The following is a 20,635-nucleotide window of genomic DNA, read 5'->3' on the forward strand; positions in this document are numbered from 1 at the left end:
TCTCTCTTCTCCTTCTGGGACCCCTATAATGTGAATGTTCCTGCATTTAATGTTGTCCCAGAGGTCTCTTAGGCTGTCTTCATTTATTTTCGTTCTTTTTTCTTTATCCTTTTCTGTGGCAGTGATTTCCACCATTCTGTCTTCCAGGTCACTTATCTGTTCTTCTGCCTCAGTTATTCTACTATTGATTCCTTCTGGTGTATTTTTCATTACTGTTATTGTATTGTTCATTCCTGTTTGTTTGTTCTTTAATTTTTCTAGGTGTTTGTTGTTCTTTAATTCTTCTAGGTCTTTGTTAAACATTTCTTGCATCTTCTAGATCTTTGTGATCTTTTTCTGAGGTCCAGGATCATCTTCACTATCATTATTGTGAATTCTTTTTCTGAAAGGTTGCCTATCTCCACTTCATTTAGTTGTTTTTCTGGGGTTATCTTGTTCCTTCATCTGGTACATAGCCCTCTGCCTTTTCATCTTGTCTATCTTTCTCTGATTGGGGTTTTCGTTCCACAGGCTGCAGGCTTGTAGTTCTTCTTGCTTCTGCTGTCTGCCCTCTGGTGGATGAGGCTACCTAAGAGGCTTGTGCAAGTTTCCTGATGGGAGGGACTGGTGGTGGCTAGAGCTGGCTGTTGCTCTGGTGGGCAGAGCTCAGTAAAACTTTAATCTGCTTGTGTGCTAATGGGTAGGGCTGAGTGCCCTCCCTGTTGGTTGTTTGGCCTGAGGCAACCCAGCCCTGGTGTCTGCAGTCTCTTTGTTGGGGCTAATGGCAGACTCTGGGAGGGCTCACACCAAGGAGTACTTCCCAGAACTTCTGCTGCCAGTGTCCTTGTCCCCGCAGTGAGCCACAGCCACCACCCCCACCTCTGCAGGCGACCCTACAACACTAGCAGGCAGGTCTGGTTCAGTCTCTGCTGGGGTCACTGCTCCTTCCCCTGGGTCCCGATACGCACACTACTTGGTGTGTGCCCTCCGAGAGTGGAGTCTCTGTTTCCCCCAGTCCTGTCAAAGTCCTGCAGTCAAATCCTGCTAGCCTTCAAAGTCTGATTCTCTAGGAACTCCTCCTCCATTGCCGGACCCCCAGGTCGGGAAGCCTGACGTGGGGCTCAGAACCTTCACTGCAGTAGGTGGACTTCTGTGGTATAAGTGTTCTCCAGTTTGTGAGTCACCCACCCAGTTATGGGATTTGAGTTTACTGTGATTGCGCCCCTCCTACCATCTCACTGTGGCTTCTCCTTTGTCTTTGGATGTGGGGCGTCTTTTCTGGTGAGTTCCAGTGTCTTCCTGTCGATGACTGTTCAGCAGTGAGTTGTGATTCCGGTGCTCTTGCAAGAAGGAGTGAGCGCACGTCCTTCTCCTCCACCATCTTTCCTTCCTTCTGGAGAAGTCGTTTTTGGGGGGGGGTTGGCTGCACCGCGTGGCACGCAGGATCTTAGTTCCCTGACCAGGGATCGAACCTGTGCCCCTGCAGTGGAAGTGCGGAGTCTTAACCACTGGACCGCCAGGGAAGTCCAAGATAGAGGAAGTAGTAATTGATTGTGTGCAGATGGTTCTGCCGCATAAAGAAGGAAGGACTGGTGGGCGAGAGTCCTGTTGCAGGATGCCCTTGAATGGGGGCGAGGCAGAGGGTGTGGGTGCCGTGGGCGTGGCCAGGAGGGAAGCAGAATGTTCCTTGTGCTGATGCTGGGGGATGGGTCTGATGCTGGTGAAATAGGAAGCATCAAGTCGAGAGCTATGGGTAACACGGGAAAGGAAGTGTTCGTGATTTCAGGAGAGAGGTGCTGGGTCGTGTCATCTTGGAGAGTGCGGGAGAGAATGGCCTAGAACAGGGGTTGGCCAACTTTTCCTTTAAAGGGACAGGTAGTAAATATTTTAGGCTTTGCAGGCCAGACGGTCTCCATTGCAACGACCCACCCCATCGTGGTAGCACAAGTGGGCAATTCATAAACAAATGGGCGTGGAGGCAAAACCTCCAATAAAACCTTATTTACAGAAAATTTTGGCCTGCTGGCAGTAGTTTGCCGACTTCTAGTCCCGGAGCTCGGCTTTAGGCCAAGGGTCCTCAAAGTGTGTTCCCTGGACAAGCAACACGGGTGTCACCTGGGGACTCGGGCAGATTAAGTCTGTGATTGGGAATTCTGGACATTAAGCATCCCTAAGTGCCCGAGCTGGGGATTGAGGTGTCACCACACAGCAGCTGGGCCCAGGGAAAGCCAGAGACGAGGGCGAGGGGTGGGGGTGGGCCGCACCCCCAGGAAAGGGCACGTGCATCCCGGCCTGCCCTTGGCTGCCTGTTGCCCATCCCATTAGCCTGTGTGAGGACATCATGCACCCTGCCTTCCCCGGGGCCTCTGGACCAGCATCTGGACTGGCCTTGGGGACGGCTCTGCTCCTAGCGCACAAGGCCTGGCACTCTGCGCACCCTCCCCTCTGTGGTCCTGGTTTCCCGTCCGTGTCCCTCACTTGCCCGGGGGTGCCTCAGGGCAGGAGTCAGGGGTCAGGGAGGTGAGGCATCCAGGATGACCCTGGGTGACCGTGGTACCACTTCCTGGCCTGGGGAAGACAGCCCAGATTCCCAAGTCCACAGACTCCCTCTGCAACCACCATCTCTGCATAGTTTGGGCAACGAGACAGTGCTCCCAGAACCTCAGAAAAGCAGTCAGGGAGGGGCGGAGTGGGGGCTTGGAAAGAAGGGGTAGAAATCCTTCACAGTCACGGATCCGACCATCAGCCTCACCCGAACCCCCGTGGGCCTGTCTGTCTGTCAGTCTGTTGAGGGATATGCAGATGCTCAAGGAACCAGGCCTTCGGGATCACAGAGAATCCTGGCCACACTGATTGGTCTTTTTTTAACCGCCTACACTCCTTCTTTGCTCTCCTTCCAGGATCTTCCCTCCTTGAAGAAGGGAGTGGGTCGGGACGAGTGAGGCCAGCTCCATGTATCCGGAATCGACCACGGGGTCCCCAGCTCGGCTTTCCCTGCGACAGACTGGCTCCCCGGGCATGATCTACAGGTGACGCCCCCGTGCCACCCCACCAGGCCCTCCCAGGGTCAGTGCTGCCTCTGAGGAGGTCCGCAGGCCAGTCTCCTCCCCTTGGCCCAGAGGAAGGGGCTGAGTGAGCCCACAGGGCTGTCAGGTGCACGCAAGCCAGCATTTTCTCCAAGGAAAGGAGGCTTTTAAGACCAAAATGGGAAAGAAAAAGACCAAGGTTTTCCAGGTGGGATGGAGCCAGGATTAGACCCCTGCCTTGTCCCTGACTCTTCTGAAATATTCCGTGGGCGGTAACAGAGGCCCTTCCCGGTTTCTATCTCTCTCATCCCACACACATTGCAGGTCCTGTGGCCCCTGTGGTCCCACCAGCTCCCCTGACACCCTGAGCAAGGCTCCAAGCCTTACAGGCCTGAGTGGAGCCCGTGGAGGGTGGGGGCAGCCGGGTGCTTGCCGGGCCCCCTTGACCTATTTGTGGAGCCCGCTTCCAGATCCAGCCCTGGGTCTTTCTGTTTGGAAAATAGCCCAGGTTGAACCACAGGGAGGGCATGGGGAAGGCGTGGGGTGGGAGCCACTGGCATCATTGTCATGGAGGACTGGGCGCAAGTGGAACCCTGGGGCCCGCCAGTCCTTGAGCCACTGGACCTTCAGATAACTGTGAGGGCCTGAGCCGCAGCGCGCGTCCATCGAAACCACAGGGAATGGGGGCGTCCCCCCTGCATCCAGGTCCTACAAAGAACCCCATGGTCACGTGCAGACTTCCCAGCGTGTTGGGTGATGGGCATTCCTGGGTTTGAAGGTTTTCAACCGTTGGTCTGAAAAAGCATGTTTCATGAAAACCCAAACAGAGGGACTTCCCTGGCGGTCCAGTGGTTAAGACTCTGCCCTTCCACTGCAGGGGGTGCGGGTTCAATCCCTGGCGGGGGAGCTAAGATGCCACATGCCTGCGCACGCACGTGCCAGGTGGCCAGAAAAAAAAGAAACCCAAACCGAGGCCAGGCACAGAGGAGCCCGGCACCCAAACAAACGGGCCTCCACCTCCCTGTGCCACTGGGTGGTGCTGCCACCGAGACTTGGTACCCAGGCACATCCTCCGACAGCCCCGAGAGGGCGGGGTGGAGCTGGGGCTGCCGGGCGTCACAGATGCTTCCCGGGCTGGCACCTCCTTGTGCGTGGTTGATGCCAACTGTGGCTTCTCTCTCTTCTCTCCCTGTTTCCTTCTCTCTCCTCCATTGCTGTCCGCAGTACTCGGTATGGGAGCCCCAAAAGACAGCTCCAGTTTTACAGGTAACGAGCCCTCCGTTTTCCCTACAACCGGCAAGCAGGGCAGCGGGTGGGAGAGCCGTGCCGTCCAGGCCGGGTGTGCTGGTAATCGATTTCTCGGGCATGAACACTCCCCCATAAGATCCAGGCTCTGGTCCTCTTCTCGGTGCCACGACACGGCATAGTGATGAAAGACGTGAAGTCGGGCTTGTTGTGTGGGCTCATCGTCTAGAATTTGCTTTGATTTGAGCTGAGCTCTCGGCCAGACCGCCTTTCAAAGCTCACCCCTCAGACAGCAGATGGAATGCTTTCCTGTCATCCCAGCTTTGTGTTTCTTAGGTGATCAGAGTGAGAAACGATGCACCCGGCCCAGTGTTCTCCGCTTTTCCCTGAACTTGAGCTGATCTGTAGCCTATGGAGCCCTCTGGGGTGTGCGGCTGCGATAGGACCCAGGCCAGGGTCGGGACGGATGCGCTGGCGTCTTTCTGATGCATTTCCTGTTGGAAATCAGCAAAATGTGTCCACTGGGGGAGAGTCTGTCACCAGAGGGACACGGCGCCCAGAGGTCCAGCCCGAGGCACGTCCATCAGCAAAAGCCCCCCAGGCGGGTCCCTTCCTCCTTCCGTGCAGCCTCTTCCTAACCTGTAGGGGTAGGGCGTGCACCACAGACACGCATGCTCTTGAAAATCTCTAACTCTGGGAATTTACGTTGACGTTTCCCTCCATCGAGAACGTGCCAGGCTTACGGAACCCTCAGGGCAGCTCTGCCAGCTTTGGGGCTGGACACTCGGAATGGCTCATGGGGGCAGGGCCCTGGTGTCTGTTGTGCGTCTCGGCCTCCAGGCCTGGGAGGTCTCTCCGTCCAGAACTGGGTCCCCGGCTTGTGCACCCGCAGCGGTGACGGAGCTGTGGGGCCGTTATCGCCGATGCACCAGGGACCTCGCTCGGGCGGTGGGTGCTGGGGTCGGCGCTGGATTTCCATGTGGCTTTTTCCTTCCCACAGCCTCGGCACCTCCGAACATGACCGTGGGCCTGGGTCCTCAGGCTAATTTTGCTACGGCTTCAGTGCCTCCCATGAGGTCTCACCCCTTACCAAGAGCTCTAAAGGGGCGAGCGAATCTTTGATTCTACTGGAATTTTTGCTAGATAAGGTCTTGCTTGAAATAGTTAGGTCTGAGCTCGCAAATGCTTATTGAATGAAGTGTTTATCATCATATACGTATGTATGTGTGTATGCATGTATATATGTGTATGTATGTGTGTGTGTGTATGTATGTACGACATAATATGCCGGAATGAATGTGTGCCATCCGTCCACAAGGATTCAAACTGAATCCTTGAAACCAAACGTGCACTTGGGCCGGATCCTCAGAGGTCCTGGGCCTGCCTCACTCCTGGAAGGAAAGGAGTGAGCTGAGACATGCAGGCAGAAGAATCCCCGGAACAGGCCAGCCGGCTGAAAGCGCTGGTCCTGTAAGAGGTGCCAAGTAAGTCGCGTCAAAGTGAAAGTGTGCTCCACGTCCCTTGCTGGCCCCCTGGACCCCGTGGATCCACCCTGTGGTCTACGCTCTGTGACCCCTCTGGCTGAGCGTCCGGTCCCCGTGAGGTCTTCTTGCCCCGTGGACAGGCCCTGCTGGAGAACTGAATCTCCAGGTCTGAAGACCACCCACCCCCAGCCTCTCAGCTCCACGTTCAATGCCACAGGCTCTGGCTGACCTGCCTTTTGGGGCTCCAGCGTGGTTACTTCCCACAGACACTCGGCATCTTTTGTGGGGCCTCTGGTGATGACCTCTAGGGGGTGGGGTCTGTGGTCAGCAAACTGGGTGCCACTCCCAGTGGGGGGTCCTCGTCACCCAGGTACTGACACGGCTGTTGGATGGTGATTTAAGTCAGCCAGCAGGGTGGCACCCCCTCCTCCAACAGGGCAAAGGTGTCCAGGGCCCTGCCCTCGAGCAGCTAACAGACGGGTAAGGGAGGGAAGACCCTGTACCTGTCAGCTTTTACACGGGAGGCCGCATAACAAACTACCCCAAGTCTCAGGGGCAGCAACAATAAGCATTGATTCCTTGCTCATATGTCTGTGGGTTGACTGGAGTCAGTTCGTCTAGGCCGGGCTTAGCTGAGTTGGTGTCTGAGCTGCAGGCTGGACACCGGTGTTCACCATCTCTCCGTCCTTCCTAACCAGGGGCCATCCCAGGCCTCTTCTCATGGCACAAGTGCCAGAGAAAACAGCAGCAACACAACTGTCTCTGAAGGCCGACGGTTAGAATTGGTACAGTCACTTCTGCTCATTCTTTTGGCCAAAGCATTCTCATGACCAAGCCCAATGTCAAGGGGAAAATATACCCGCCCCCCGACCCATGGGAGGATTCATGGTCACGTGATGCAGAGAGGGGGGAAAGGATCGGCCACGGTAGTGCAATCTACTCCGAACCCAAATCATTTAACAGTATCTAGGAGGCAAAGTGGGTCATGGAGGGCTTCCCTGGTGGTGCAGTCGTTAAAAATCCACCTGCCAACGCAGGGGACACGGGTTCGAGCCCCGGTCCGGGAAGATCCCACATGCCGCGGAGCGATGAAGCCTGTGCGCCACAACTACTGAGCCTGCGCTCTAGAGCCCACGAGCCACAACTACTGAGCCCACGTGCCACAACTACTGAAGCCCGCACGCCTAGAGCCCATACTGTGTGACAAGAGAAGCCACGACAATGAGAAGCCCGCACACCGCAGCGAAGAGCAGCCCCCGCTCTCCGAAACTAGAGAAAGCCCACGCGCAGCAACGGAGACCCAATACAGCCAAAAATAAAATAAATTTTAAAAAAAAATAGTGGGTCATGGGAGAGTCCAGAGAGTTGGTGGCGTTCCGAGGAGGGAGGGGTCACAGCCAGCTGAGAGTCAGGGAAGGCTTCATAGAGCCTTTGGGCTGGACCTTGAAGACTGGACAGAATTCAACAGAACCAGGAAGAACATTCCAGTAGATGCGACAGCCTGAGCACAGCTCGGAGAGGCGCCCTGAGGACAGGAAGTAGCGGCCACACCATCTGGGCCATCAGGGACAGGACAGGATGGAGAGTAAACAGAGGCCAGACTGTAGAGGCAGCTGAGGAGAGAGGGCCAGGAATGCCAAGCAGAGGAGCCTGGACTGCATTCAGTGGGCACTGGGGAGCCATCGAAGGTGTTAGAGCAGGGCAGGGGCAGGGCTCTGCTGCAGGAAGGAGTGAGACGGGGGATGGAGAGGCTGGACGAGGAGGCGGGAGAGATGGAGAAGGGCTGAACCACAGGAGCCACAGGAAGAGAGAGTGAAGGGTACCAGGAGCCACGTCCATGGGGCTTGGTGTCTGAGGTGCAGGCGCTGAGAGGGACAACGTGATGAGAGGAGAACGGTGCCCCGGGGGAAGGAGCTGAGCCTCCTTCCCAGCACGTCAGGCTGATGACCGCCACCCAGCAATGAGGCCCACTACGGCCACTTCCAGCCAGTGGGTGACACGTGACACGGAACCTGACAGTGGGCTTCAGGCTTTAAGAAAAACCGCCCCAGGGACTTCCCTGGTGGTCCAGTGGTGAGGACTCTGCGCTTCCACTTCAGGAGGCATAGGTTCGATCCCCGGTCGGGGAACTAAGACCCTGCAAGGTGCGTGGTGCAGCCAAAATAAATAATTTTTTACAAAAAGAAAAGAAAAGCCATCCCAGGTCCATCACGAAGCCCTTTCCAGATCATCACCCACCGCCAGTTACCTCCGGTTCCATGCCCTCCCCCGGCCTCCCATCTCTTTCTACTCCGGATCTGGTGACGTGATCCCCCCACCCCTTGTAGCCATCCCCGTTAGCAGGTTTGTCATGGGGTAATCAGCTCAGCCTCCATCCAGAATCCCACAGGCACCGGCACGATTTCTCAGCTAGAGGATAGTGTCAGGCTGAGACTTTGGGGGGATCCTAGTATGACACGAAGGGCCCCTGCGGTCATGAACCCGGAACGGGGGCTCAACATAACATCACCCCAGGGCTCAGCCTCAAAGCGTTTTCCAAACCTCAGGTCGGGGCTGTGAGGAAGGGTCTCCATGCCCCCACCTGGAGAGAGAAGCAGTGTGGTGTCCAAATAGCAAACTGCAGGAACCTTCCAGCCATTTATAGGTCCTGGCAGTATAGGGCGTAGAATCTGGGGCACGTCCCGGTGGAAGGGAGGTGGGGCATCCGTCTGCGTGTGCTGAGGGCGCGTCTTGCCAGACCTCAACCCCTTCACTGTGGGCGGTGGTCACGTGCCGTGGGGCCCCGGGCTCCCCTGCTTGCAGACAGTTAAGAACAAGGGACGGCAGCCGCAAGCCTGGGTCCCGCGTCCTCAGATACCGGAAAGCACAGCCTGCGCCTCTCCACCTGCGGTTCCCAGGGTCAGGTCTCGAGGCAGGGGGTGTGCGCCCGAGGGGATGGCAGGACCCCAGCCGGTGCCCCCTCCCTGCCAGCACGCAAGAGGCTGCCTTGCCAGGCTGCACCGCGGAACCGCACTTCCCAGGCTTTTAGGGGAAGAGGCCGCTCCTGAATAATTCAGCCTCTTTCACTGAGATGCAGACGCCCTAATAGGACTAATGGACTCGCTGCCTCCAAACCCGACCCTTGTGGGACTTATTCACCAATTGCTTCTGACGTTCTGCAGTGACACTCCTTAATGAAAGAGCTGCTGCACCAGCTCCTTAAACGTCTTGTGAACCCTAATAAACTAGACTGTGTCCCTTTTAACCAGCAGACGCCAGGGAGGCAGGTGAGTGGTCCCTTCACCCCTTCAGCTTCAGGAGGCAAGTGGCAGATGCCTTCTTGGGTGGGGGGATGCTGCTGGGGAACAAGCATCCCGGGAACAGAAATGACAGGGACAGCTTTTGGGGATGCGTTTGGCTGATCAGAAATTAGACCCTCTATGTGTTTTCAAAGCGGAAAACCTCAAAAAAAACAAAACAAAACAAAAAAAGCCGCAGCCCTAGGTAACCACAGGAGGGAGGAGGGTGGGCGTTCTGCCGCTTGAACCTGCTTGCTTCCCAGCCCCGCGGCTCTCCCGTCCGGGGAGACCTGGGCTGCAGCTGGTACCCTGTCGGGTTCCCCACTAAGATCCAGCATTTTCAAGTTTCCCCCCTCCTGCAGGCAGCAGGAGGCTGGGTGCTGTCTGAAAGGTCTGTTTCGAAACATAGGCCTGAGAGAGCCGGGGGCTGCTTCTTTGGGCCTTGGTTTGCTGATGCTTCGCGAGCAAAAATAATTTTGTTTTTGCCCTGACGCGATGCTGTGCATTTTCGAGCCGTGCTCCGGAATGATTTCGAGCCGCTGCCCTCCATGCTCCCGCTTTAGGAACTTAGGCCGGTTTCTCCGGTGTCGAGACACGTGTCGCCGTCTCAAAGAGACTTTCCGGATTCCTTCCGGATCCCATGTCTCGTGCTTTGGTGGCTTTCAGTAAACAGACCTCAGGTCAGGCATTCCAGGTGCAAGGCTCTTCAGCAAGGTCGCGATTCCCATGGACTTAATGAGGTTAATGTCTCTTTCCATTTGTCCATGTCACGCGGTTCATTCCCATGAATTCCCCAGACCCCCGTCCACAGGAATAGATTTGCAAAAGGCAGGCCCCAGCACAGGGGGGGACCCTGTAGGCTCTGTAATTAGTGATGGCTATTAAAGAGGGCTGATTTTTCCTGAGATGGGGGGGCAGGATGGCAAAGAGGAGCGAGAAGCCAGGTGGCCAAGGCAGGAGCCCCAACAAGGGGAGCCTTCGAGGGGCCCCTCACCCAGGGACCCAGCCCTGCTCGCCTGCAGGGGAATCCGGCTTATTACGCTGTCCTCTCCCGCTGGACAGCACTGGTGACGGTCCGAGTCCCTCTGTGTCCTTCCTCCCCCACCCTCGAGGACCTTAGGAGGATGAACGCCTCCCAGCCCCTTTCTCGCTGTGCTCGGCCCTCCGGTCACAGACCCCCTTGTGGGCGTCAGGTCCTCACCCTCCACCCTAGGTCAGGGGCCACTGTGCTCGCCCACGGCCCACCCCTCCTCCCACGAGTCCCCTGGCCCAAGCCTGCCCTGCGCCACCAGGACCCTCACGTCCAGCAGGAGGCTCTGGGCTCCCTCCATGCGGCTGGTGACCCTGCCCCACCCAGGGGCCCCTCCCAAGGCCGCTATAACTCGAGATGAGGAGAGATCCCAGGCAGGAGGGACCCCAGCCCCACAGAGAGGTGCCCTCCAAGTCCTGGCCGCACCCACTTCACCCATCTCATTAGGGATGTGTGTCTCCGCCAGAGCGGGGGCGATGGCTAACGTCCACATTTCACCCTACACGGCTCCCTCGAATCACTCAGGCCCATGTTCACATGCGACCTCTGGAGAGGCCCCCGCCTGCCCACCCATGTCCCCTCCACCCCGTTTTGTGTATTTTGTCCTCATGCCACTTATCATAACTGGTGCCAGGGTGCACACCTCGTGGTTGGTGGCCACCTCCCACACGTGGCATGCTCCCACGGTGAGGCCGCCCCTGTCCAGTTTTCCAGGCCGGTCCCCTGCAGCCCGAGGCAGCCTGCACAATAGGCCCCTGCTCATCCCACTTCACAGACGTGGAGACTGAGGCTCGGAGCAGTCCAGGTGCCTGCCTGGGTCTCACCGAGTGGGTGACACACCCACTGGACAGGGCTGCCCGTGTCCAGAAGCAGGGCACTCAGCCACACTGTCATTGCAGCTCTGGGGCCAGGGCTAGATTTCCAGAGCCAGATCAGACCAGGATTGCTTTTTGCGGGTAATGTCTTGAAAGCTCTAATGGCTATTGATCTCAGCCTGGCTGGGCCTGGCTGGGAACCGTCACGTCTGAGGTGGGTCCTGCTCTTCGGGAAGCACCCCTGTAACTGCTGCTTGCCCAGCTGTTCTCTCTGAACACGGACCCCCCAGGGAAGCCAGGACTGGCCTGCTTCTGCCCCACACAGGCCACACAGACGCCTTTGAAGCATCTGCCTGACGGGTAGTGGGCAGCGTGCACTCGGAGGGGAGGAGGGAGGGAGGGAGTTGGCGTTGCTACCTGTGGGCGTCCATGGTGCCACGTCCAAGGTCAAACCCACCCACCCCCACCGAGCCTGGGCCCCCCCCTCTGCTGCCCCAGAATGATTCTCCTGGAAGGTGGGTATTTTCGTGTCCTGCAAAAGCATCCCTCAGAGACCGTAGTCCAAACCCTTGGGGGATGCTAGAGGTTCTGGGCCCCCCTGTGGGTCTGAGATATGGTGATGCAAGTCCTGGTCCAGGAGAAGGCAGCCTGCAGAAAGCCTTGGCCTGAGTCAGGGGGCCAGCCCAGCCCCTCCAGGTGCTGGCGGCACGGCCAGGGAAACACCCAGTTACTACTTCGGTAGCTGAGGGTGCCGCAGTGAAAGTAGATGGAAAAGTCCCCGCCCTCCTGGACCTGACCTTCAGGGGGGTCAGGTGCACCAAACAAGATGACTAGAGAGGACAGAAGCACGTTGTCAGGTGATGATACCTGCCGTGGAGAAAGGGGGATATGAACTGGGAATGGAGAGCTCACCTGAGGAAGGACCAGCCCAGGTGACCCCAACGCCCTCTCCGCCCTAGGGACTCTGCAGCTGCCTCAGCCCCCAGGGCAGCCTGCCCAGCCCTTCCCAGGGATAATGGAACTTGTTTTCCCTTAGGGCAGAGGTGGGGACAATGCTGGTTCCTCCAGTTCTCGGGCTGGGCTCCAGGGTCCAGCTGACCCCAGCTGAAAAGACGCATCTCACCTCGGTGACGGTGACAATTCTGGGGACACGGTGCAGGCATCTGGGCCGGGGCAGAGGCCCTTGGTCAGCTGTGGAGGGCGGGGGGCGGGGGAGCCCCTGGATTATAGAAGAGCCCTGCCCCCTGCGGCCGTGTCCGTGTTGCCCAGTCAAAGCCACTGCAGGATGTGGACGCACAGCTGTGATGCTGGCCCTTCACTGAGCTACTCACGTGTGTGCGTGAATTGACACACGGGCAGCATTCTGTGCACACACGTGTTCCCCTCTCCTTTCCTTTCTTGATGCTGTCTCCCGGGACTCATTGCCTATCGGTCCACGTGGAGACACCTCATGTGGCTGCATAAATTTCCATTCTATGGATGAGCCGTCATTTACATAACCGATTTCCTATTGATGGACGTTTATGGTTTTAGTTTCCAAGTGTAATCATCCTTTCAGATGACGATTTAGCAATGGTTCTTAACAGTTAAGCTTTGCAATTTCCAAACCTGTTCCCTCCGCCGCTTCACTCCCTCCTTAAACGCATCCGCTCAGTATTTCTATTGCAAAAACCCGTGGATTGTGACATAATTACTTTGAGCATGGAGCCCAAAGAACTGTGCTGGTGCAATGGCGCTTTCTACAAGCAGAGAATGCACATGTGGATAGCATTTCCCTTTACCAGGCTGTGAACCAACAAATAGGGCCTTCCTGGGGGAAGCCATGTCCCCTGGCAAAATCACACTGGAGTTTGCTTCAGCGACAGGTGTGCTTATGCTGCTTCCCCGGACGGCCCTGTACTTGGTTTTACCCTGGGAAGCCCTCCAGGGGGTGCCGTGAAGTCTTCCACTCTGGGGGCCGGGGTCTCTGCGTGCTCCCGCCCCCTTCGCATTGGGAGCATTTTGGGGGGGATCTCCCACCTGGAATGCAGCTTCGCCTGTGCTTGCCTCATGGGTGCAGGGGCAGAGGGGGTGGCTCAGCCAGAGTTCCCGGCCAGTGCAGCTTTGAGGACCAAGAATCTCAAGCCAAGAGGTGTTTACGTTCCAGGGCCGGGCCCTGTCCCCAGGCGCCAAGAGCCCTTGGTGGCCACTCTATCTGGAGGACGTGTCCCTGCCGCAGCCCCTGCCCCAGCCCCAGGGCCAGCGTCCAGCCTGGGCACCGGGGACGGCGGGATGCTCTCTAACCCATCACCACTCGGCGTTTCCCATCCGGACAGCGGCAGCTCCTGGGCCGGGTGGGACCATGTTGTCCATGACGTACAGCGAGAGCCTGAGGAGTGTGGTCGGCAGGTGTCACTCAGACTGGGCCCTGCACCCCGTCCGCCAGGCCAGCACGCTGGAGCTGCAGCAGCTGCGGGAAGTGCGGGCAGCAGCCCAGGCCAGGAACATGGAGAGCTTCCTGCGCATGCACGGCCTCTCCCTGGACAGCTGCACCGCCCGGTGCACCGGCATGAAGTACCGGTAAGGGCTGGGCTGGGCGGGGACAGGAGGAGGTCCCCTGGCCGAGGAGGGGGCCGAGGCAGGGGCTGCGAGAGGGATGCAGCCCAGGAAACGGGGTAATGGCGTCACTGTCAACTGGGGCAAACTCCTTGGGGTTTAAGAATGCTGACCGTGGGACTTCCCTGGCAGTCCAGAGGTTAAGACTCCATGCTTCCACTGCAGGGGGCACGGGTTCCATCCCAGTTCGGGGAACTAAGATCCCACGTGCTGTGTGGCGCAGTCAAAAAGAAAAGAATGGGGCTTCCCTGGTGGCACAGTGGTTGGGAGTCCGCCTGCCGATGCAGGGGACATGGGTTCGTGCCCTGGTCCGGGAGGATCCCACATGCCGCGGAGCGGCTGGGCCCGTGAGCCATGGCTGCTGAGCCTGCGCGTCCGGAGCCTGTGCTCCACAACAGGAGAGGCCACAACAGTGAGAGGCCCGCGTACCGAAAAAAAAAAAAAAAAAAAAAAGAAAGAAAAGAATGCCGACCACATAGGAATGTATAAAAGAGGAAAATGAGAGTCTGCATAGTCCTTTCCTCCAGAGATAAGCTGTGCTGCGTTTGGTGTGTCCTCCATGGGAAAAGAGTATGGTTTCTTGAAAAAACTGCAGCAGGGGTAAACATACTATGTCATTTGTCTTCTTGCCGTGTCATTGGGACACATTAATTATCAGGGGTTGACTAAACACAAATTAGGGGTAATCCCTCAATTCATCGTCTCTACCAACAAATCCATCCTAGCACCAGAAACCCGTGCGAGGTCCTGGGGACCAAGATGTGCTTAAATTGGGCTGTCCTCATGGGAAGTGGCCTCTGAATCGGTTGCTGCAACTACACTTGTAACTGTGACTAGCAAAGGCTGTGGAGTATGTGTCCCTGTGTTCTCGGATGCGGGCCTGGAGGGTTTCTTCTGAACCTCAGAAAGACATTCTGTTTAACTCGCTTGTCACTGAAATCAGCATCTGGGACAGTGCTCTGACCTGCCCACTTTCTCCTCTGAAAGCCTCAGAAAGTGGCCAGAGGAGCCCCAGAGCTGGCGTTTGAGTTGATAAGTTACGTATACGAGGCTTTATTCCTGTGCCTCCCAGGGACGAGTCCTGGCCAGAGCCAGTTGGCCAGAAGGGACCCCACCCCCCCACCTAGTCTATGTGCTGTTGCCAGATTTAGCAAATAAAAATATAGAACGCCCAGTTAAATTTGAATTTCAAATAAACAACCAGTTTATGCCATCATCGGGACGTAATAGCAGAAGTTATTCGTTATTTATCTCAAGTCCAGATTTAAGTGGGTGTCCTATATGTGATTTGGTTTCCGTCTAACGCAGGCCCCAGGGGTTATCTGATTGCTCTCTGGAGAGAAGAACAGAGACCAGCCCTGTTGCTGTAACATTTTCTCCTGTGGACAAGTGTTTGGATCTTCAGCATGAGACTGTCATTTAAAGATATAAAGCACTTCTGCCCTGAGTCCATTAGATGGCAGGATTCTTAAGGCTTTGCATTATAAATCCAGTTGTAAAGGAAGGACAAAGGGTCAGCTGGTTTGGCCTCGAGGATCTCCTGATTCTGATGGAAATTTCTCAAGAAGGAGATGAGGGTCTGCATTTTTTCTTTTTCTTTCTTTTTTAAGATTTTTTTGATGTGGACCGTTTTTTAAAGTCTTTATTGAATTTGTTACGGTATCGCTTCTGATTTATGTTTTGATTTTTTTTGGCCTTGAGGCGTGTGGGATCTGAGCTCCCCGACCAGGGATCATACCTGCACCCCCTGCACTCGAAGGCGGATTCTTAACCACTGGACCACCAGGGAAGTCCCTGCATTTTTTCTTTTTTTGGCAAGTCATTGATACTTTTCATTAATTCAGCAAATGTTTACTCAAGATCTATCTACTTGGCTCCAGGCAACAGGCTTGCCAGATGCTGCAGGAACAGGACAGACAAGGTCCCTCCCCACCCCATTGGACATTACATCCTGCTGGGGGATGGCAGAGAAAAAGCAAGTAAATGCCTAAGAGAGTCAGGGAGACCAGGGGCAGCTGAGACCCCAGCCATCTGAAAGGAGGACCAGTTGAAGACATGGAGAAGAACTTTCCAGTCCAAGGGGACAGGGGCACATGTGAGGAGAAGAGGCCCAGGGCCAGAGCGAGGAAGGCAAGTAGAGGTGAGGCGGGGTGGGCAGGGGGGCCGGAGCCCGTCCCCCATCCCAGGGAGACCTCACCTCCCTCAGGTGTGGATACCGTTTGTAATGGAGGGGGCACTGGGGTGAATTTTGTCCCCCCAGATTTCATCTACCCAGAACCGTAGAATGTGAGGCTATTTGGTAATAGGCTCCGTGCAGTTGTAATTACTTAAGATGAGCTCACACCGGAATAGGGTGGGCCCTAAATCCAGCGCCTGGTGTCCTAATAAGAAGGCCCAGTGAAGACGCATAGGGAAGAGGCCCTTTGGTGGTGGAGGCAGCAGTGGGAGGGACGCGGCCACAAGCCAAGGAACCACGGTCACCAGAAGCTGGCGGAGGCCAGGATGGATCCTCCCCTGGAGGCTTCAGAGAGAGCGCAGCCCTGCCCACACCCAGACTGCAGCCTTCTGTCCCCCGGAGCTGTGAGAGAGCCAGGTTCTGTTGCTTGAACCCCCCCAGTTCGTGGAACTTTGTCATGGCAGCCCCAGGACCCGAACACAGCCGGGGGGTGTGAGTACTGGAACAACTCTCTTATTTGCCTGACACCCCAAGGAAAAGGTCTGTGTCCCATCTGAAACATGCTGGACTAACTGTGGGGCTGAAACACCCTGGGGAAACTTGCTTCCCGAGGAGCAGAGTTGACAAGAAAACCACTTGAGCCTTTAGCATTTGATGGGCCAGATGTCGCCCCCGTAGGGCCTGCCCTTTATCTGGTGGATTTCATCTTGCTGCATCCAGGGGTTTCGGTTAACTGGGAAGAGGGCCTCGGAAACCACGACCAAGGGTTATTAAAGATCCCAGATAGATGCCGTTCCGTGGTTAATGTTCCCGGCAGCAGCTGGGCTGGGACTCAGCTAAACCTGGTCTTAACTATTAATATAAAAAAGATAAAGCCTCCAGATAAGTGCTGCTCCGTGGAGCAAGGCGACGATGTACCTCGGGCCCAGACACCATATCAGCCGACCTGAGCCTGCAGCTGGGGGAAAAGGCTTTCTTGTTAACTTTTCCCATTTTTTTTTTTAACTGTCCTCAACTCTTGCTGTTTAAAAAAAAAAAAAAAAATGCACTGAATTTTTAAATCTACACAGTCCCTGTGTAAGCTCCCCTTCCCCATGTCCACCTGACTATAGTGATGGAGGGTCTGGAGATGTGGCCCGAGACAGGGCAGCAGCTGTGGCCACAGGCCGGCCAGAGGCTGTGACCTGGGCCCAGGCAGTGCCAGCTGGACACTGGGCCTGGTTCAGGTGTGTTCCTTGTCTGCTACCCACGGCATCGGGAATGAACCCAAAGTTCCCACCATGCGCGGCCCTTCCTTCCTCCCGTCCTTCCTTCCTCCCGTCCTTCCTTCCTTCCTTCCTTCCATATCTCAAACATGCAAGCTCATTGCATCCTCAGGGTCCTTGCACATTCTATTCCCTCCCCTGGAAGGTGTGTCCTCCAGATTTTCACAAGGCTCCAATCATCACATCTTTGGCCTCAAAGAGACTTTCTGCACCACCCAGTCTAAATAAATGCCCAGTGAGTCATCCTCAAGCCCACTGTCCTGTCTCTCTTACCTTGTTTTTGCCCATCTGCACCCCACTGAGAGCACAGCCTCTGTCTGTTCCCAGCACCTAGAACATTTCGAGCCTCTGTAAGTATTGCCTGGGTGGCGTTATGCGGCCTTGGTCTTAACCCACTTTTCAGAATATTCCCCTGTAAAGTATGTCTCCTTCCTGCTGCTTCCTTGGCAGCAGGACTGGAAGCTGTGTCTGAGACTCTCTGATGCAGCCCGGAAGGCGGGGAGCCCCGGGCAATGAGGCTTGGTCGTGAGCTTCTGGTAGGGCGGGCCGTCCTGCGTGCCTGTGGTTTTTGCCTCTAGATCGTAGCCTCTTACCACGAGCCTCCTACAGGAATCACGGGCAGTATTTGATTCGTGCTCAAGTTCATCGAACAGACTCTCCAGTTGCTCATTTATTCACAGGAGGTCAGTCAGGGAAGACTTCCTGGAAGAGCTGGGAACCCAGGTGTGTCTTAAAGGATGGGTGGGAAAAGGAGGAAGAACAGAGTCCAGAGAGGGACAGTGAGTGGAGCAGTGCAGGCGGCCAAGCAGGGGGCCGGTCCACCCTGAGACAGTCCCATATCAGTGTCCTGGGGCTGCCGTAACACAATGCAGTGCCCAGAACAACAGCTGTCTATTCTCTCATGGTCCCGAACCCGGAAGTCTGGACCTGGGGTCAGCAGGGTCACGCTGTCTGAAGGCTGTAGGGAAACATCCTTCCTTGGCTTTCTTTTTCTTTTTTCTTTTCCACTGGCGTATAGTTGACTCACAATGTCGTGTTAGTTTCAGGTGTAGAGCAAAGTGACTCAGTTATACATCTACTTATATCCACTCTTTTTTAGATTCTTTCCCACGTAGCTCATTACAGAGTATTGAGTAGAGTTCCCTGTGCTATACAGTAGGTCTTTATTAATTATCTATTTTGTATATAGTAGTGTATATATATCAATCCCAATCTCCCAATTTATCCCTCCCCCGTCCTTTTCCCCCGGCAACCATAAGTTTGCTTTCTACATCCGTGCCTCCTTGGCTTTCTTTGCCTGTAGACGCATCACTCCAATCTCTGCCTCCATCTTCACATGACTGTTTCCCTCTGTGCATCTCTGTCTGTCTCCAAATCTCCATCTCCTTATAAATACAGCAGTCATTGAATTCAGGGTTCACCCCCAATCCAGCAGGAACTCAATGTTCACGTAATAATATCTGCAAAGATCCTATTTCCAAACAAGGTCACATTCGCAGGTGCTGGGAGTTAGGACTTGAACATGTCTCTTTGGAGTCACATTTCAACCCACAGCGGGTCCCAAGGGCTGACTCAACTCCTGAGTACCCTGCGGGGAATCCTGGCTCCCCCACCGGTACTTGTATGAACTTAGACAAGTCACCTGGCCTCTCTGTGTCTCAGTGTCCCCATCTGGAAAGCAGAGACTATAGTTACTTCCTCACAGAAGTGTGCTGAGGACTAAAGGAGATAGTGACGGAACTTAGGGCTCCCGGCTTGGCTCCTGGTGGGAGAGAAACCCCAGTCTTGGAATCTCATGGGCGGAAACAATAGCACCTGGAAAGCAGATGGGAAGGGAGCGGGGAGGGAGGTGGCGAGACGAGCCGGTCACTCGGGACGAGCTGTCTTGCAATGATCCGGGGGTCCCTCGTGGGCCCCCGTGGAGGGCCGGCCCAGGACCCTGGCGTCAGCCACCCATGGCATGCATTCGTACTGGGTCTGCTTCTGCTGGCAGTGGCCACCGTGCTGGGGCCCAGCGGCGGCCCCAGGCCTGGAGACAGCCACCCATCCCTCTGCAGGTCCTGGGCCTCCCGCCCCAGCCCCCCTGCCTTTACAGGGACATCACAGCCTCTCCCTCCCCTGTGTCGGGCAGGGACGGGAAGGGCTGAGCGATCCTAACACAACTGCTGGTGTGTGGCTTTGTAACCAACGCACAGCACAACTCAGTGTCTCCCAGGCGCTCCTGGCAGCGGGAATCAGGGGGTCACCTGTTAGCAACGTGGATCCTCAGGCCCTGCCCAGAGATTTGGGGGATCCGCCCCCAAGAGTCTCCTCTGATTGGGCAAGGACAGGAACCCTGGCTGATTGGCTCTCTGCCGTCCACCTGGAAAGGCGGGGGTCAGCACAGCTCAGTCAGACCCGCAGACGGTGCCAGGCAGCGTCCCCACCCTCACCCTTTAATCTGGGGGTCTGAGAGCAGGAGCCTCCGCTGCGAAATGAGGGCGGGCCCAGCGTTAGTCTCCCTCCCTCGACCTCTCTGTGCCTCGGAGTCGTCCAGTGAACGGGAGAATCGCAGGGCCCAGCTGCAGGCTGTGGTGGGAACTTAGCGAGCTGCTCGCAAAGCGCTCGGCACAGTGGCTGGGGCGCAGCGGGCACCGTGTGTGTGTTAGCGCTGTGGCCGTTGTCGCTGTTGTTATGCCTCCAAGGTGCTGCTAAGGTTGAAAAGAGAAAAGGTGCAGGAAGCGCTTACTCTGGCCTGGGCACAGCCACTTAGTACAGGGCAACAGCTAAGAAGCAGGAGGGGCCCATTCACGGCTGAGCCGCCCTCCTGCCTTTTAGGGCGGGTAACGCTGGGCGTGACTGGGGCGTGAGCTCCCAAAGGAAGCACAGCCACAGCACTGAGCCCCCAAGGGGGCTTCCGCTCTCACGTACCAGAGGACACCTCCTCCAGGAAGGCCACCGGTCTGCCACCCTTTGCTCTCAGAAACCTCAGGGGCCAAGGACCTCCCATCCCACTGCTCCGTCAGGGTGGCCCCCAGCTCTTCAGCAGCTGCCCCTGCCTTGGGCAGGAAGTCCGTGTTGAGTACAAATCAGGACACAGCACAGTTGGGGCAGCCTTACTGATACAGGGGAGGCACCCAGGCCTCTGCAGGGCACAGCCGAGGCTCGTCCTCATTCCTGAGTTGCTGCTGCGGTCCATGCTTTGAAAAGCCATCTTTAGGGAATTCCGTGGTGGTCCAGTGGTTAGGACTCCCCACTTTCACTGCTGAGGGCCCGCCTGGTCCAATCGAGGGGCACGGCCCCCCCCAAATTTAAAAGCCATCTCTAAAACTTCTACTCCAGGCCTTGAGGCTTCCACGGGCCTCATTCTGTGCAGGGAGGGTCCTGTCCCCCCCTACTGTGAACCTGTCACTGTCTTGGGGGAAGGATCTGGCTGGGCCCCAGCTTTGTTATCTCCCCATCCCTCACTGGGACAGCTTCTGTCCCGAGAAGCTCTCTTTGGTGGCACTTATGGACGCGGCAGAGCTTTTAATTGGGGTGGCCGCCCCTCTGATGGATCACAGCAGGAACCAGCTGCTTTGTTTTAACAATAGCGGGTACTGGAGAGGCAGAAAAAAACCCAGAATCTGCTGTGGATCAAAATCAACCATCCACACTCGATGTTTCTGCCCAAAGCCCATTTCAAGTCAACCAGCCCGTGTCTGGGACTCACTTCTCCACCCAAACGTGTTTGAAAGGAGAGACCCTTTGGGAGTGACATTTT

At 56.2% G+C, this 20,635-nt stretch overlaps 1 protein-coding gene across 3 annotated transcripts in view; it reads left to right on the forward strand.

The window, feature by feature from the left end:
• The first annotated feature begins 2,926 nt into the window (after positions 1 to 2,926).
• KCNAB2 (potassium voltage-gated channel subfamily A regulatory beta subunit 2) overlaps positions 2,927 to 20,635 on the forward strand; it is a 53,181-nt gene continuing 35,472 nt past the window's right edge. The window contains exons 1-2 of one of the 3 annotated variants that reach the window (XM_065887567.1): positions 2,927 to 3,008; positions 4,230 to 4,271. In XM_065887567.1, coding sequence (XP_065743639.1) covers positions 2,932 to 3,008; positions 4,230 to 4,271 — 119 coding nt within the window. In that variant the 5' untranslated portion in view covers positions 2,927 to 2,931. Of the gene's footprint in view, positions 3,009 to 4,229; positions 4,272 to 13,198; positions 13,417 to 20,635 lie in introns of those variants that run through there. The other 2 variants (XM_065887576.1, XM_065887543.1) reach the window with 2 other exon arrangements.

The sequence above is a fragment of the Phocoena phocoena genome, chromosome 1, assembly GCF_963924675.1.
Source record: "Phocoena phocoena chromosome 1, mPhoPho1.1, whole genome shotgun sequence".
Classification (NCBI taxonomy): Eukaryota; Metazoa; Chordata; class Mammalia; order Artiodactyla; family Phocoenidae; genus Phocoena; species Phocoena phocoena.